This window comes from Triticum urartu, chromosome 2A (assembly GCF_056163025.1).
Source record: "Triticum urartu cultivar PI428250 chromosome 2A, HENAU_Tu73, whole genome shotgun sequence".
Taxonomy (NCBI): Eukaryota; Viridiplantae; Streptophyta; class Magnoliopsida; order Poales; family Poaceae; genus Triticum; species Triticum urartu.
The window spans coordinates 724,357,503-724,376,746 of record NC_141874.1 but is presented as its reverse complement, the minus strand read 5'-3'; the positions used below and the strand labels follow the sequence as shown (position 1 = coordinate 724,376,746).

General features: G+C 47.9%; 1 protein-coding gene across 3 annotated transcripts; it reads left to right on the top strand.

The window, feature by feature from the left end:
- Positions 1-39: 39 nt before the first annotated feature.
- LOC125540106 (pentatricopeptide repeat-containing protein At1g80550, mitochondrial-like) lies at positions 40-3,273 on the top strand. Of its 3 annotated transcripts, none has more exons than XM_087545170.1 (3): positions 40-2,180; positions 2,770-2,948; positions 3,028-3,273. In XM_087545170.1, the coding sequence occupies exon 1, from the start codon at positions 214-216 to the stop codon at positions 1,522-1,524; it is 1,311 nt and encodes a 436-aa protein (XP_087401296.1). In that variant the 5' UTR covers positions 40-213; the 3' UTR covers positions 1,525-2,180; positions 2,770-2,948; positions 3,028-3,273. The 3 variants fall into 3 exon arrangements, with proteins under 3 accessions (XP_087401296.1, XP_048559653.1, XP_087401295.1); XM_048703696.2 differs by having other exon boundaries at positions 2,585-2,948; XM_087545169.1 differs by having other exon boundaries at positions 40-2,948.
- The last annotated feature ends 15,971 nt before the right edge of the window (positions 3,274-19,244 follow it).

The window sequence follows — 19,244 nt, the reverse complement described above, 5'->3', positions numbered from 1 at the left end:
CGACATCAAAATAGATGATTTTTTTTGATAAAAGAGAGCTTCTCTCTCCGATTTCCATTAACAGAAATTTGTTGAAATTCTGGAAATATGATTTGAATTTAATCAGTTGACTCAGATTTTGGCTGAGATTTGAAGAAGTTTCAGGTCAGGTCAAGGGGGGAAAGAGGTTTCAGGATTCAGGGTCGGTCCACTCGCACCACACTCGATTGCGGGATGCTCTCCCTGGTGCGCCGCCGGCTCCTCGCCGCCCGCTTCTCCACGCTGCCGGAGGCCGCGCCGCCCGCCCCTCTCGACGCGGCCGCGGTGCAGGAGACGCTCACGCTCTACACCAACGACTGGCGCCGCGCGCTCGACTTCTTCCATTGGTCCGCCTCCCCGGGCGGCGGCAACCTGCCGCCGACCCCGTCGACCCTCTCCCGCGCCGTCGACATCCTCGGCAAGCACTTCGAGTTCCCGCAGGCCACCGCCCTGCTCCTCGCCCACCACGACCCCTCGGACCCCGCCTTCCTCCGCCCCGCCCTCCGCGCGCTCCTCAACCGCCTCGCCGCCGCCAACCTCGTCGACGACGCCGTGCGGGCCTTCGAGTCCACCGCCGCCTCCGTCGGCCTGCGGGACGAGGCCTCCTTCCACCTCCTCGTCGACGCGCTCTGCGACCACCGCCGCGTCGACGAGGCCCACCACCTCTGCCTCGGCCGGGCGGCCCCGCCGCCCTTCCCGCCGGGGACCAAGACCCACAACCTGCTCCTCCGCGGCTGGGCCAAGGCGCGCGCCTGGGCGCGCCTCCGCCAGCACTGGCTTGACATGGACGCCCGCGGTGTCGCCAAGGACCTCCACTCCTACTCCATCTACATGGACGCCCTCGCCAAGTCAGGGAAGCCCTGGAAGGCGGTCAAGCTGTTCAAGGAGATGAAGCAGAAGCGTCTCCCGGTGGACATCGTCGCGTACAACACTGCGATCCACGCCGTCGGGCTCGCAGAGGGCGTCGATTTCGCCGTTCGGATGTACAGGCAGATGATTGATGGTGGTTGCAGGCCGAACACCGCCACTTTCAACACGATCGTCAAGCTGTTGTGCAAGGAAGGGAGGTTCAAGGAAGGCTATGCGTTTGTGCAGCAGATGCACAAGGCCGGGTGCGAGCCCAATGAGCTCACCTACCATTGCTTCTTCCAGTACCTGAGCCGCCCGCAGGAGGTCCTTGCGCTGTTTGAGAAAATGCTCCAGAGGGGCTGCCGGCCGAGGATGGACACATATGTCATGCTCATAAAGAGGTTTGGGCGCTGGGGTTTCCTTCGCCCTGTGTTCTTTGTGTGGAAGACAATGGAAGAGCAAGGGCTCACCCCGGATGCATTTGCATACAACACACTCATTGATGCATTGCTGGAAAAGGGTATGCTGGATTTGGCTAGGAAATACGACGAGGAGATGCTCGCGAAGGGCCTCTCGCCCAAGCCAAGGAAAGAGCTAGGTACTCAATTGCCAGGAGCAGATTCTGACTGTGATAATGCATTAAGTGGTGTGATCTGAATTCTGGCAGCCAGACAGAAAAACTGATACTAACATGTTCATCTACCCACTGGTTGTCATTGGATCAGAAGGTGATTGAAACAATGATGATGCTCTGCGTTGTTGGGGATCTAATGTTAGTTTGTGCCTTTGGCACTGGAGGAAAATAGAATGGGTAGTGTTGAATTTTCTGCCAACTTTCATGCAGTTATTCCCCGAAACAACATGTGAAAGTGAAGGGATGTTTTGCACGCAATGCACTTGCTGATGTGTTGCTCAAAACCCTATTGGGCTGTTGGCCGAGTTGATGATGGACCTGAGTGCTGAGTTAGGCTGTTAGCCTGCTTCTACACTGAATGATGTATTTCTGAGAGCTGGGCAGGAAGATTAATAATACAGGTTTAGATGACCCTTTACTCCATGGTTTTACCATATGGTCATTCCGACTACCTAAAGCATTGATGCCTTTAAAGGCAAACAACCTTGTCTTGAATGGACATTCAGTTATAGTTCTACAGTGAAATGAAACCAGTTATAGTGGTCTTTCTCATATTTTCACTGGGCTGTTCTCTGAGGAAACCATGGAAGCATGGGCAGGAAATCTAATGTCACGGCCAAATCTTAAATAGCAGCATACCATACCCGGAAGGTTCATGAGCTGTTTATACAAATTACAGGTAAATGTACTCGGCAGTTCTGCTATTGCAATGAAGTTTCCATTCCTTTGAATTTTGATTCTAGTACCATGCTATGCTTGTATTACTGTTGCATTACAGACAAAGTGTCCAGTTCCTAATTCATTCAATATCCTTTCTATTAGTCCTTGATGTGGCAATGTTTTCAAATTGACTTCTCACCCAGCTTGATACGAAATGAAATGGTCATATATATAGCTTCTTAAACATCCTTTCTCTGGTGCAGGTTGTACTTTTATCTAATATTCTAGTACCTATCATCTTTAGGCATATAACCTTAAGCATAATTAAAATTATTGTGAGACCAAGCTGGGGAAAATCCGTTCCTCTCTTAATTTTAACTTGTAATAGAAATCATCTTAAACCTTTCTGGAGTTTACTTTCAGGTCTCAATAGACTGTAAGCTAACCATTAGGTTTGACGAATGGATGGTATAATGGACGGCTTGAGAGGGGTGTGTTCCCTGCAAGTACATCTCAATCCAGGGCATCAATTGCTTCTCCATATTATATCTCTGATATCCATTGGGCTTGAAATGCATTATCTCATTCCTCTGAATTTACTGGTATAGGGGCAGATGTTTGAAACCCTGCGTTGTACCCATATCTCAGGGTCACTGGTTTCTATATATATTTCTGATATAGGCTTTGGCCAACAATACACCTTGTTGAACTTGCTTGCCTAGAACTAGGACAAATCAGCTAGGTAACAAAAGGTGTCCAGATTATTAAGCTGCAAACGCTTTCTCAGGTATTTGAAAATTTATGCTTACTCTAAAACAATCCCCAAACTGTTGGAATCGGTGATAATCTGTTGTAAATTCTACCAGGTGTAACTGTCCCAACCTGAGGGGAGCTTGCCTGAAACTAGTTAGATGAAGCTAGTCCTTAGGGGGTCCACATAGCAGTGGTTGGCTGTTGGGAATTTCCTCAGTGTGGGCAAGGGACGACTGTTGTATAAAAATACAGATTAATTCTTTGGCTAGCAAACAGCAGAATAGCCGAACACCGAATACTAGATGTTCTTCCTCAACATGATAAAAATGCATTGCCAAGTTGTCAACTAAATTTCACAAGAGTCCTTATTGATCCATAGATCAGCATGTGCTCGAACATGTTTGCAGTTTGTGACCATCATGTTTATCTAGGGAGACGGTGGAATTTGAGTATTTGACACTGGTGTCAGAGCTTGCTACTCCCAGTTAAATTTTGTATGGAACCACAGATATGAGTGATTCAGCCAGGATTGTCCATGTAACCTCAGTGTAAGTTCAAAATGTCACATGGATTGCACAAGCACCACTGACTTGTTTGGGACGATGTGGATCTTGTAGATTATGAAGATACCTTGAACTAATTTTTTATCTTTACCTGTAGCATTTCACCCAAAGCATTGATTTGTAATTGACTGCGTTAAAATGGCTCAAGCTCGTGCAAGAAAGAACTTGTCAATCGTTTTGACTAATTATGGGTTGTACATGCTGTTGGCCTCAGCCCTCAGGGTCAATTAAACTGTTGCCCAGTAATTTATCACCTTGATTAGAGTTTTGGATGGCCTGATAGATGTTTGCGAGGTTATCGACCCGTTTTTCTTATGAACTCGATCCATTCTCTTATGAATTGCCAGAGCACTTGTCCCTTCACGTTTTCAGAAGAAGAAAAAACTAGACTTATTTAAACCTCGGAAAACCTGTGACTGGAGTTTGGTATCACCTGCACGGCTGCAACATTTTTCTCAGTGCAGGTTACGATTTCTCTTGTGTTTTTATACTTGTGTATATAACAGAAATACATGTTTCCTATCTTATGTGGCAATTCCCTGTGTCGGAGTTGGGTCAGTGAGTCAGTGAAGTTGCACTTGTAAACGGAGGGATCAGTGATGATTCTCAAGTAATAAGAAGCTGCAGCCTTCGTGGGAAGATAATATATGCATGTTTTCCACCTACCTGTTCAAAACTGTGAGCGGACCCTTGCATGGCCTGTCTATAGCTCTTGTTTGTTTACACGTCTACTCTCAAACTGTGATGCATGTACGGCTGCACCTACCTTACAATGTGAACCTGAGACAATGATAATCCACATGATGATCAACGGCAGACAACGATCCATAAGAATTAAAGCATGATCAGGCGGGGCCGTGACAGTTAGTAAGCGTCGTTGATCTCGGTAGACAGTCTGCTCACCTGTAGTCCATGCACCGTCCCGTATGTTCCACTTATCCATCCATACAGCTACAGGAGAGGCTGGTGGTGGTAGCCGACTGCCGACTGCCGACAGCCTCACCTGCATGGCCATTCCTGCCGTCTCCCACGTCCCCCCCGTACGCTACATTGTTACACGCCGTGTACGCGCCTGTCTGCAGACACGTACACACCGGGCGGCAGCAACACACTGCTGCCTGCTGGTTTCTTTTGTCTGCGTTGGCCGGCCTGGTACAGCGACATTGCCGTGAGACGGGACGGGACAGATATCTACGGACAACGTGCATGCATGTACGCACCGATGTAAACGTTGCTGCTACTGCATACTGACATACTGTACGCGACAGTTAGCAATAGCACCGGTGGGTGATGGGCACGGCCGGTCTGACCGCGTCGTGCAGGCGGTTGGTGTGACTGCAAGGAAAAACCAGATCGACCAGACCCCAGCTGCATGCACGTACGGTACGTCAGGCCAGGGCGCAGGCGGCCGCGGGGCGTGCGTACGTGCGTGATTGCGGCGTCTGGAGCCGTACGTGCCGTGCCGTCCGCCTCGGCCCATCGCTCCAGCTGGGACGTCCGTGGTGGAGTCGATCGGGGACCGTACGTACGTACTGATGTGGAGGTGGAGCGAGCAAGAAGGTAATGGCGGCACGTCGCAGGCCGGGGACATGTCGACGACAGGCCGAGCCCGGCCCCGTCGCTGCCGATCGCAACCGCGGGGCGCCAGCACCGTGGGCCGGCCGCGATCGAGGCCGTACGTACGTCGCCAGACCGATCGCGTCGCCGTCGCCGTCGCCGCCCGTACGTATGGTCCAGGCGTGCCATTTCCAGGCAGGCAACCCGGGCAGGGCCGGGGCGGCACACGGGCAGATGTGAAAGCCCGCGTCGACACCCAACGGAACGGTGCCCGGCACGGCCCCACGCACTCCCTCCCGACACCTTCTCTCTGGCGGTCGGCGCGGCGGCAGACGTGGTGGCGACGCCTCCGGCCACCCGTCCCCGCCGAAAGGGGCCGCCGTGTCCTGCTGCAGCAGCAGCTGGCTGCTGGCGCGCACAGCTTTAGCCGCCGGCCGGTGAGCGATGGCAACCGATCGGCGCCGCGCATCCATCCATCCATCGCCGTGGGTCGTTTGTTGCGCCGTGCGTGCCCAAGTCGTCGATCGCGGCCGGCCGGCAACGGGGACCCGCCGGGGATCGCAACGGATCGAGCTGCGGTTGCGATCGGTCACGAACGGTCGCTGTTCCGGTTCGATGGCGCGCGTGGCGACCGGGCAACGACAGGCTCACGCGCTCGACCACGACGCCTTGTGCGTACGTACGTGCCGCTGCCGCAACAGGGTCCGACACCTGGGCTCCCCGAGCTGGCGACCCGTCAAGGACCGAGCTAACCGCTTCACTAACATCATCCATCAATGTTGGGCTGATCAAATGGGTCGTACTTCTCACGTTCTCATGTGATCCGGTGATCGTGTCACGTTTGAATTGTCAACAGAGGAATCGTCATGAAAAAGAAGGGAGACTCTGGAGGGACTTCGTGCCCAAAATTCCATGTCGGCAAATTATAAGGGAAATGATTCCCCTCAACCGGCTGATTTCTTGGATCCCATCCGCCACCTCGCTCGCACAACACGTGGCCCACGTGACATGCCGCGGGCTCCCGATGATTTTTTTCTGCAACATCGACAATGTTGCACAAGTTTCTTCTGTAACATTAGCTATGTTGCAAAAGATAAAGATGGAAAAAGAAATTCTACAACAAAGCCTATGTTGCCAAAATAAAAACTGCAACAAAACCTCAGTTGCAAATATTTTCCCAAAAGTCAGGCTTCATAATTTTTGTCTAAATGCATAGAAAAATTATCTTTATCTACATTACAAAAAAAATGTAATATGAAATACGCATCATGATGCGTCTAATGAAGTAATGATGTGTGTTTGACATTGTAGATGTAGATTTTTTTCTCTCTATGAACTTGGACAAACTTATTTGAAATGGAGTACACGATATGATTAACCACCTCCATAATATACACTTCCAATTTTTTATGTGCATTTTCTAGGCGGTAGGCACTTTTTTTCTTCTAAAGCGCAATAAGCTTGAAGCAACACATGAGTATCTGGGTGAATAAGGCGATGAGGGGGGCAGCGACAACGGGCGGGCGGGCGGGCATGGCCTGAAGCATGAGCAACAATGATGTGATGCCAGAGGGCTTGTGTTGAGTTTGAGACTGCGAGGACAGGGAGCAGTGGCAATGATGTAGTTTTGTGTCCGTGGTGCGGAATAGGGTCGGGGTGCGAAACTACACCGGAGAAGAAACTTGTGACTCTAGGGGGGCGGGGTGGAGGGATCGATGGCTTGAGGCAACAGTAGGACCGACAAAAATGGTGGTTGAGTAAGGCACGAGAGGCAAGGCGGAACTGTTGTAGACTGTGGGCGAGTGAGATAACTGAGAAGACAATGTAAAGGGATAGATTGACTGAGCAAAAGATGATGATAAAAAGTCAACTTTGATTTTAGGAAGAAAAAGAAAGACAACATGGTTTGTTTACCGAAGGAACATACTTCCTTCGCAAAAGTCATATTCTGTTCCCGAGCTCAAATGCTCCCTTATGAACAGTTACAGATTTCGGTATCCTAGAAACAAACGTGGGGGAATTTTGCCGAAGTCTAGACATGCACTTGACCAACACAAAGACTCCGTATGATCTTCTCTCTTTTCTCTCTTTTCACATGCATGATCCTCCTCTCCTCTCTCTCTTCTCCCAACCGGACACCACACCACAAATCCCATCGTATGCATGTTCCCCCTCTATTCTCTCGCCTCTCAACCTGATTAATTTGCGAATAACTTCGAATGACTTCCTTCTGCATCATGTCCACATACCACGTCCAGGCATAAAAACGGACATACACCAGAGACATTTGCGGGCCAGCTTTGAAAATGCCCTAAACCGTTTCTTATCTGCGACTGTTCCTTGTCTGCTTTGATGTCACGTTGATTAGTCAAGTTGGATAACTTTTTTTTTTGATATGGAAGTTTAGGATATAATTGGTATAGTGCAGCATCGATCATGTGCTGCCCCACGGGCACGAGGCCCCTGGATCTGACGTCCAATCCGGCGCGCGTCAAAAAGACGAGCGGCGCGGGTCGTACGTGTCCCGACGCCTTGAGCCAAGTGGCACAGTGCAACGACCGTGAAAAGCAATGACGCTTTCTTCCTCCCTCGTCCGGCGTTGCACCATCCATGCATGCATCTCCCTCCCAGGCCATTCCTTTTCTAGCCCTGTCGACATGGCAAGTATATAGTATATTCTCTCTTCAGATTTGATGGATGGACCTTATTGACTGCATGCATGCACACCTTCCGTCCCGAATTGGACAGTAACAAATAAAGTATTTTACTCGTTCGGAAATCCATTTTGGCTCTAGAGAGCACATGCTCCCGCGTGCCAAATGTATTGTACAAATGTCAAAAAACATTGAAAACAAATATATATGTTCATTGTCACGCCCAAGTGGCACCCATAAATTTTCAAGGGAAAAACTTAAGCATTTTCGCCCATGCAAAACAAACAAACAAACAAGTATAACGTCAAATGTTACGTCCAAATGATACACTTACTTTTATTTAACTTTTCACCAACGAAGCAATGCCATAGTGTATCACATTTGGCAAGCACACTTGCTACACTAACATGAACATCTATCAGAAATATCAGAATTATATAATGGTCATTCGACGGTCTAGAAAGCTGGATGTAATTTATTAACATTTATAAGATACTTTGTATCTCTGATGAACTTGTATAGAATAGATTATAATCTCTTTTGAGAAAAAAAAAAGGTGACGGCATGTTGTAGTACGTGCTGCGTCTGAGTTCACACGCACTGCGCCACCTTTGGTGCGTGCGAGCCTGGGGCCTGGGCTTTGAACACAGGGCATCTGGTCAAAGCTGGCGCCGCGCGGCGAGATCCTCCACTCAGCCGCGCCCCCCTGGCGCAGGAGAGCTTTGATGAGCCTAGCTATATGATACACTGCGCCTACGTACATGGTGCATGGCCCGGCCGGCCCCGTGGCCAAGTTCCAACGCCCCCCAAACTCCCACGCCCACCTGCACCCGGGCACCTGGCCATGCACCTACCCTACCTCCCAATTATCTGGACTGGCTTCTACTCTCACAGTACGCCCCAACATGTCTTAAGATAAGCAGCACGATATGATCATCATCACCAGGGAGGGGACAGGGGGGCCTTGTACACGCCAAAAGCTAAAACTAGTGCGAGCTAGCCACTGTTCGTACGGCCCTGTACAGTTCAGGGCCAACATTATTCCCTCCTCCTTGTGCGTTACGGCGGTCGAACGACTAAGCCTGGCCTCAAAAGAATATGTGATCTCCGATGTATGCCCGGCCACAGGAACAAGATCTAGTGTGCGCAATATTCTACTGGTGAAAGCTTTTGATGCACTACTAGGTGGGCTTAGCTGGTTTTAAATTGGTGCTCCTAGGTTAGCACGTAGTGGAAATTGATTGATCCCTTTCCCTTGCATGCATGCTCTTTGATTTTTTGAAAGACATTGCATGGTCTTGCCCGAGAGACATGGGATGGTGCCGACTGATAACCACGGGCCGGGTGGTACGTACAGTGGTGGGATCGGTACGTAGCAGGCATATGTTCGGCGTATCCACGGCATTGACTCCGTTGGAACTCGGGAGATTTCTCCCGGAGACAAGACAAATTCGTTCAGACCTACGTACATTCGCCGCTCGCAAAAAAATTCAACTTCTTCGGGTGCGTGCAGTAGTACAATGCCGTACCACAGGAATATCGGCATGTTGTTGCGGTTTGTGTGGACAAACACCCATTTGTCCATCGACCATGGGGGCAAATGCATGGAGAGAAGCATGGAACTATGATAGCAAGTACTCCCTAGTTGAATACGGTTCTTATTGACCGGGTAGCTGGTCTAAATTACACAGTTGATGTCGCTTTTTTGGTTCTCCGCAAAAAAAAAGAGGTAGGAGTAGCTTTTTCTGATAAAGAGCATTTTCTGTTGACTCATAATGTCGCAGAGAATACAATCATCACAAGCACACACCTGGCCTCTATATGAATAGAATGCATAGGTTTGTGATGATCTTACCCGCATGATTCATAATTATTTTTGGGGTGTGGAGAAGGGGAAGAGGAAGACACACTGGTATGCTTGGGATAAAATAACTAGACCAAAATGCCAAGGTGGTCTGGGCTTTCGAGACTTTAGATTATTTAATCAAGCGTTACTAGCCCGTCAGGCTTGGCGGCTCCTTGCTTATCCAGATAGCTTGTGTGCACGACTACTTAAGGCAAAATACTACCCGAACGGTAGATTGGAGGACACAGTCTTTACGAGCAATCCTTCGTCTACTTGGCAGGGTGTGTGCCATGGTCTTGAACTATTGAAAAAAGGGATTGTGTGGAGGATTGCAAATGGTGAAAAAGTAAGGATTTGGCGTGATAGATGGATTGCCCGTGAACCCACTGGTGGTCTCATATCGCAAAAAGGACGATGTAGATACAAATGGGTTTCTGAGCTTATGGACCACAATGGTTGTTGGGACAATGCAAAACTAGCCCAGTTTTTTCTCCCAGTTGACATTTGTGAGATCCAGAAAATTCGCCCGTCACTTCGTCTTGGTGAGGATTTCATTGCTTGGGCACCAGAGAAATCAGGCTTATTTACTGTCAAGAGTGCTTATAAGTTAGCTTCGGATGAATTATACAATGGGCATGTTTCTTCTTCAAGTTCTCGGCCTGATGGACGACGGGAGGGCTGGAAGGCCCTATGGTCATGTGCGTGTCCTCCAAAAGTTCTGAGCTTCGCTTGGCGACTCGCTACAGACTCATTGGCCACGTGGTGTAACAAGAAGAGAAGAAAACTTGAGCTTGATGCGACTTGCCCCATTTGCGGATCGGAGGAGGAGGACTCCTTTCACACCTTTTGTACCTGTATCAATGCCAGAATGCTATGGAGGGCTGTTTCTGAAGAATGGACATTGCCAGATGTGACCTCTATCACAAGATCTGGTGAAGATTGGTTCATTCAGTTTATATGCCTGCTGGACGAGCCTACTCGACTTCGAATATTCATGCTGTTTTGGCGCATCTGGTATGTGCGAAACGAATTGGTACATAACAAACCTGCACCTCCAACTGATGTTTCTGTCAGATTTCTCTCTAGCTATTTGGCTTCACTTCAATCTGCTATAGATCATCCTGATGCTGATCATATTAAAGGCAAAAACCCTGTCCAGTTTTACCTCCCACGTACCTCACTCACATGCAATAAAAGTTCAGAAAAGGGTACTTGTTGGAGGCCCTCAGCTGTTGGGAGAGTCAAACTAAACACAGATGGTTCTGTTCAAGATGGAGTAGGTGGAACAGGCATGCTATTGCGGGATCATATGGGTGAAATTATCTTCAGCTCCTGTAGGCATTTATCCTCATGTGATGATGTGCTCGAGAGTGAAATCTTAGCTATCCGTGAGGGGATCATGCTAGCTCTACAATGGAGCAATCTTCCAATTGATATTGAATGTGATAACTTGACGGCTGTCAACATGTTGAAGAGCAGAGACACAAACAGATCAAAGTACGCGTTTCTCGTTCAGGAGATTAAAGCTAGCATGTCGGAACGTAGCTCTTGTATTACTCATATACGTCGAAATTGTAATTTCTCTAGTCATGCTTTGGCAAACTTTGGTAGGACTCAGGGCAGAACAATGGTGTGGCTAGGGTCTGGACCAAAGGATGCGTTGGATGCTGTCGAGCGTGATGTAACCTTGATTGAGTAATACAAGAATTAGTTCGCAAAAAAAAACAACAACACACGAAAAAAGGCAAATAAAAATAAAAATAAAAACGTGACCTGAAAGTCCTGTCAGAGTGAACTGCAACATGTAGCAGCAACCATCAACATTAACAACCATCGATGACAACACCCAAACAGACTTTCTGAACTAATTATGTTTTTTTTCCTATAACTAAGTTGTCTTAGATTTTCTTATGTCTAAGCCGATATTTTGCACTAAGATGTTCTTGTGGCCACGGTGAATAAAAACCAGATTAGAGGACCAACAAGATCAACCTAGACCTACAAAAATCTTGTAGGGCTTGTATCTTTTTCAGATGGCCTATCAGCTATCCATGAAAATATGCCAAACTTCTGTGTTATTACCCCCCTTTTTGGAAAACCCCCTCCCCATATATTACTTAATTAAAAGTTCATACAATCACTCATTACAGTTTTTGTCACACAGGGCGGAACATTGTTAAGAAGAACATCACGGACCTATTAACAAAACTAAACTTCATGATCTCGTGGGCCATCATATTGACCTTTCTATTAATTTTAGAGATCTTGAAATTTGGCAAAAACTTAGAGACACCCAATACTTCCTTCTTAAGATCAACGATGGAAGACCTGTCAAAAATATCATATGGAAGAAAGGAAGCCACAAAAAAGCAACCACTTTCTAGAATAACGGGCTTGTGCAGGGTGATACCGATATAGAGATCGGAGAGGGACACCTCAAGTTCCGCTTCATCCACACTATTGCAAGCTCCAATAAAATCCCATAAGGAAATGATGACTTCACCAGTAAGATTTATAACAACAATCCCCACGCTCGCAACGCTAATGGCCTACACACAACTCGCGTCGACATTTATCTTAATGAACTTCGATGAGGGAGGTTGCCAAGAAACAAAATTTCTCTGCACGTCATTGACGGACCTTAAACCATCCACCGCCCCTTACCTTTGTAGCTAACCTCCACCCGCGCATTGACATGACATGATGAAAAGGATGCCTAGTAATTTTGGATAAAATTCATTGAGGCAAATAAAGCTTTCAATCCCTTGCCAAAGATCAAATCATTCCGTCAAGCTCTCCATAAAATGAAAATAATTTGCTCATGTACCAGTGACCTCACCTGATCCAAAAGTATAACAAACCAACCCGTCCATGAGAAATTGAAGATCTCTTTGCTTGGCAAATTTCACTCATCCCTCAATGCCATACGAAGCGCATGAGCCTTGGAACATATAACCAAAGCATGAAAAATGCTTTCATCTTCAACACCATAGATCGAACACAACACATGGTAGATTGATGGTGTTTTACTCTTTTAACTTGAACGACCAAGCTATTTGACACAACACATCATGCAAAAATTCTGATTTTCTAAGGAATATTAGCCTTCCAAATAACATCCCAAAGCCTCCTTTCTCCATTTACAACAACATTGGAGTACCCCAAATCCACCTTATCGTCCTCGAGGTTTAGCGCGAGCCTATACACACTCTTAACCGAGAACAAACCATTTTCCTCATGGTGACAAGCAATAAAATCTCCCTCTCCCAAAGACTGAATACACAAGTTTAATTTTTTCTTAGCATCATGGGGATAAAAATAGATACTTGATCAAAACCTCATCCCATCTCCTAGAACCACTTATGAATAACTCAGACACTCATTATGCATGGTTCTATTCTTCTTATCAGAGTTTTTAGGCCAGAGACTCTAGGGAGCGAGTTATCACTTCAAATATTTAAATTAGCACCATCATCAACTTTCCAAATGAAACTATTTTTAAGCATCTCAAGTCCACACATAATACCTTTCCAGATGACCTACGTCGCTTGCAGGAAGTGAAGGAAATATGCCCTAGAGGCAATAATAAAGTTATTATTTATTTCCTTATATCATGATAAATGTTTATTATTCATGCTAGAATTGTATTAACCGGAAACATGATACATGTGTGAATACATAGACAAACATAGTGTCACCAGTATGCCTCTACTTGACTAGCTCATTGATCAAAGATGGTTATGTTTCCTAGCCATAGACATGAGTTGTCATTTGATTAACGGGATCACATCATTAGGAGAATAATGTGATTGACTTGACCCATTCCGTTAGCTTAGCACTTGGTCGTTTAGTATGTTGCTATTGCTTTCTTCATGACTTATATATGTTCCTATGACTATGAGATTATACAAATCCCGTTTACCGGAGGAACACTTTGTGTGCTACCAAACGTCACAACATAACTGGGTGATTATAAAGGTGCTCTACATGTGTCTCCAAAGGTACTTGTTGAGTTGGCGTATTTTGAGATTAGGATTTGTCACTCCGATTGTCGGAGAGGTATCTCTGGGCCCACTCGGTAATGCACATCACTATAAGCCTTGCAAGCATTGTAACTAATGAGTTAGTTGCGGAATGATGTATTACAAAACGAGTAAAGAGACTTGCCAGTAACAAGATTGAACTAGGTATTGAGATACCGACGATCGAATCTCGGGCAAGTAACATACCGATGACAAAGGGAACAACGTATGTTGTTATGCGGTTTGACCGATAAAGATCTTCGTAGAATATGTAGGAGCCAATATGAGCATCCAGGTTCCGCTATTGGTTATTGACCGGAGACGTGTCTCGGTCATGTCTACATAGTTCTCGAACCCGTAGGGTCCGCACGCTTAAAGTTTGGTGACAATCGGTATTATGAGTTTTCGTGTTTTGATGTACCGAAGGTAGTTCGGAGTCCCAGATATGACCACGAACATGATGAGGAGTCTCGAAATGGTCGAGACGTAAAGATCGATATATTGGACGACTATATTCGGACATCGGAAGTGTACCGAGTGGTTTCGGATAAAAATCGGAGATTGGCCTCATGGGCCTTTGTGGGAGAAGAGGAGGGGCGGCCAGGGCAGCCGTGCGCCCCCTCCCCTCTAGTCCGAATTGGACAAGGAGGGGGGGGGCGCCCCCCTTTTTCCTTCTCCTCCTCTCTCCCTTCCTTCCCTTTCCTACTCCAACAAGGAAAAGGAGGAGTCCTACTCCCGGTGGGAGTAGGACTCCCCCCTGGCACGCCCTCCTCCTGGCCGGCCGCCTCCTCCCCTGCTCCTTTATATACGGGGGCAGGGGGCACCGTAGGACACACAAGTTGATATGTTTATCTATTCCAGCCGTGTGCGGTGCCCCTCTCCACCATATTCCACCTCGGTTATATCGTAGCGGTGCTTAGGCGAAGCCCTGTGTTGGTAGCAACATCATCACCGTCATCAAGCCGTCGTGCTGACGGAACTCTCCCGTGAAGCTCTGCTGGATCGGAGTGATGGGGAACATAGTAATTTAAAAAAAAATTCCTACGCACACTCAAGATTATGTTGATGCATAGCAACGAGAGGGGAGAGTGTGTCCACGTACCCTCGTAGACCGAAAGCAGAAGCGTTAGCACAATGCGGTTGATGTAGTCGTACGTCTTCACGATCAAGTACCGAACGCACGACACCTCTGAGTTCTGCACACGTTCAACTCGATGACGTCCCTCGAACTCCGATCCAGCCGAGTGTTGAGGGAGAGTTTCGTCAGCACGACGGCGTGGTGACGATGATGATGTTCTACCAACGCAGGGCTTCGCATAAGCACCGCTACGATATGATCGAGGTGGATTATGGTGGAGGGGGGCACCGCACACGGCTAAGAGATCAAGAGATCAATTGTTGTGTTTTTGGGGTGCCCCCTGCCCCCGTATATAAAGGAGTGGAGGAGGGGGAGGGCCGACCCTCTCTATGGCGCGCCCTAGGGGAGTCCTACTCCCACCGGGAGTAGGATTCCCCCTTTCCTAGTAGAACTAGGAGCCCTTCCAAGTAGTAGGAGTAGGAGGGAAGGAAAGGGAAGGGAAAAGGAGAAGGAAGGAAGGGGGCGCCCCCCTCCCTAGTCCAATTCGGACCAGCCCATGGGGAGGGGTGCGGCCACCCTTTGAGGCCTTTCTCTCCTTTCCCGTATGGCCCATTAAGGCCCAATACGAATTCCCATAACTCCCCGGTACTCCCGAAAATACCCGAATCATTCAGAACCTTTTCGATGTCCGAATATAGTCGTCCAATATATCGACGGCAGAAGAAAGAAGAAGGACGAAGATCGTCCCCTATGCTCTTGTCGTAGGCTCTATACGGTATGCCATGCTGAAGTACCGCACCTAATGTGTGCCTTGCCACATGTCTGGCAAGAGGGTACAAAGGTGATCTAGGAATGGATCACCAGATAGCGGTCGAAATTATCCTTAGAGGAATAAGGAAATGTTTCTCGGTTATGGAGATGATAAAGACTTCGACGTAAAGAGTTACGTCGATGCAAGCTTAACACCTATCCGGATAGCTCTGAGTAGAGATACCAGATACGTATAATGGAGCAACAATTTGGAATAGCTCCAAGTGGAACATGGTAGCAGCATCTATGATATGACATAAAGTTTTGCGAAATACATAGAGATCTGAATATGGCAAGACCCGTTGACTACAACCTCTCTCACAAGCATAACATGATCAAACCCAGAACTCATTGAGTGTTAATCACATAGTGATGTGAACTAGAATATTGAGTCTAGTAAACTCTTTGGATGTTGGTCACATGGCGATGTGACCTATGAGTGTTAATCACATGGCGATGTGAACTAGATTATTGACTCTAGCGCAAGTGGGAGACTGTTGGAAATATTCCCTCGAGGCAATAATAAATTAGTTATTATTATATCATATTTCATTGTTCATGATAATCATTTATTATCCATGCTAGAATTGTATTGATAGGAAACTCAAATACATGTGTGGATAAATAGACAACACCATGTCCCTAGTAAGCCTCTAGTTGACTAGCTCGTTGATCAATAGATGGTTACGGTTTCCTGACCATGGACATTGGATGTTGTTGATAACGGGATCACATCATTAGAATGATGTGATGGACAAGACCCAATCCTAAGCCTAGCACAAGATCGTGTAGTTCGTATGCTAAAGCTTTTCTAATGTCAAGTATCATTTTCTTAGACCATGAGATTGTGCAACTCCCGGATACCGTAGGAGTGCTCTGGGTGTGCCAAACGTCACAACGTAACTGGGTGGCTATAAAGGTTCACTACAGGTATCTCCGAAAGTGTCTGTTGGGTTGGCACGAATCGAGACTGGTATTTGTTACTCCGTGTAAACGGAGAGGTATCTCTGGGCCCACTCGGTAGGACATCATCATAATGTGCACAATGTGACCAAGGAGTTGATCACAGGATGATGTGTTACGGAACGAGTAAAGAGACTTGCCGGTAACGAGATTGAACAAGGTATCGGGATTGCATACAGGATTGATTGAATCCTTGACATCGTGGTTCATCCGATGAGATCATCGTGGAGCATGTGGGAACCAACATGGGTATCCAGATCCTGCTGTTGATTATTGACCGGAGAGTTGTCTCGGCCATGTCTGCATGACTCCCGAACCCGTAGGGTCTACACACTTAAGGTTCGATGACGCTAGGGTTATAGGGAAAGTATGTACGCGGTTACCGAATGTACGCGGTTCACCAGCCCTAGAGGCATACATGGGCCTATAGTGGGAAGGGACCAGCCTCTAGGTGGGCTGGGGCGCCTCCCACCAAGGCCCAAGGCGCCTCCAAGAGGGGAGGGGGGCAAACCCTAGGGTAGATGGGCCCTAAGGCCCACCTCAGGTGCGCCTCCCCCTCTCCCCCTTGTGGCCGCCACCCTAGATGGGATCTAGGGCTGCCGCCACCCCTAGGGAGGAAACCCTAGGTGGGGGCGCAGCCCTCCCTCTGCCCCTATATATAGTGGAGGCAAAGGGGCAGCCCAACACATGAAGTTCTTCCCTGTTGGCGCAGCCCTACCTCTCTCCCTCCTCGTCTCTCGTAGTGCTTGGCGAAGCCCTACTGGAGTCCCGCGCTCCTCCACCACCACCACGCCGTCGTGCTGCTGCTGGACGGAGTCTTCCCCAACCTCTCCTTCTCCCCTTGCTGGATCAAGGCGTAGGAGACGTCACCGGGCTGCACGTGTGTTGAACGCGAAGGCGCCGTTGTTTGGCGTTTAGATCGGAATGAACCGCGATCTGAATCGCTACGAGTACGATTCCTTCATCCGTGTTCTTGCAACACTTCCGCTTAGCGATCTACAAGGGTATGTAGATGCACTCTCCTTCCCCTCGTTGCTAGATTCCATAGATTGATCTTGGTGATGCGTAGAAAATTTTAAATTTCTGCTACGATCCCCAACAGATAGTTTGTCAAGTTAGTGCTGTTTTAACCTTCTCAAGGATCGGGCGTAGCCACACTCGGTTCAACTAAAGTTGGAGAAACTGACACCGCCAGCCACCTGTGTGCAAAGCATGTCGGTAGAACCAGTCTCGCATAAGCGTACGCGTAATGTCGGTCTGGGCCGCTTCATCCAACAATACCGCCGAACCAAAGTATGACATGCTGGTAAGCAGTATGACTTATATCGCCCACAACTCACTTGTGTTCTACTCGTGCATATGACATCCACACATAAAGCCAGGCTCGGATGCCACTGATGGGGAACGTAGTAATTTAAAAAATTCCTACGCACACTCAAGATTATGGTGATGCATAGCAACGAGAGGGGAGAGTGTGTCCACGTACCCTTGTTGACCGAAAGCGGAAGCGTTCGCACAACACGGTTGATGTAGTCGTACGTCTTCACGATCCGACCGATCAAGTACTGAACGCACGGCACCTCTGAGTTCTGCACATGTTCAACTCGATGACGTCCCTCGTACTCCGATCCAGCTGAGTGTTGAGGGAGAGTTTTGTCAGCACGATGGCGTGGTGACGATGATGATGTTCTACCGACGAAGGGCTTCGCATAAGCACCGCTAGGATATGATCGAGGAGGATTATGGTGGAGGGGGGCACCGCACACGACTAAGAAATCAAGAGATCAATTGTTGTGTTTTTGGGGTGCCCCCTGCCCCCGTATATAAAGGAGTGGAGGAGGGGGAGGGCCGGCCCTCTCTATGGCGCGCCCTAGGGGAGTCCTACTCCCACCGGGAGTAGGATTCCCCCTTTCCTAGTAGAACTAGGAGCCCTTCCAAGTAGTAGGAGTAGGACGGAAGGAAAGGGAAGGGAAAAGGATAAGGAAGGAAGGGGGCGCCCCCCTCCCTAGTCCAATTTGGACCAGCCCATGGGGAGGGGTGCGGCCACCCTTTGAGGCCTTTCTCTCCTTTCCCGTATGGCCCATTAAGGCCCAATACGAATTCCCGTAACTTCCCGGTACTCCTGAAAATACCCGAATCACTGAGAACCTTAACGATGTCCGAATATAGTTGTCCAATATATCGATCTTTATGCATCGACCATTTTGAGACTCCTCGTCATGTCCCCGATCTCATCCGGGACTCCGAACTCCTTCGGTACATCAAAACACATAAACTCATAATATAACCGTCAACAAACTTTAAGCATGCGGACCCTACGGGTTCGAGAACTATGTAGACATGATCAAGACACGTCTCCGGTCAGTAACCAATAGCGGAACTTGGATGCTCATATTGGCTCCTACATATTCTACGAAGATCTTTATTGGTCAAACCGCATAACAACATACGTTGTTCCCTTTGTCATTGGTATGTTACTTGCCCGAGATTCGATCGTCGGTATCTCAATACCTAGTTCAATCTCGTTACCGGCAAGTCTCTTTACTCGTTCCGAACACATCATCCCACAACTAACTCATTAGTTGCAATGCTTGCAAGGCTTATAGTGATGTGCATTACCGAGTGGGCCCAGAGATACCTCTCCGACAATCGGAGTGACAAATCCTAATGTTGAAATATGCCAACCCAACAAGTACCTTCGGAGACACCTGTAGAGCACCTTTATAATCACCTAGTTATGTTGTGACGTTTGGTAGCACACAAAGTGTTCCTCCGGTAAGCGGGATTTGCATAATCTCATAGTCATAGGAACATGTATAAGTCATGAAGAAAGCAAT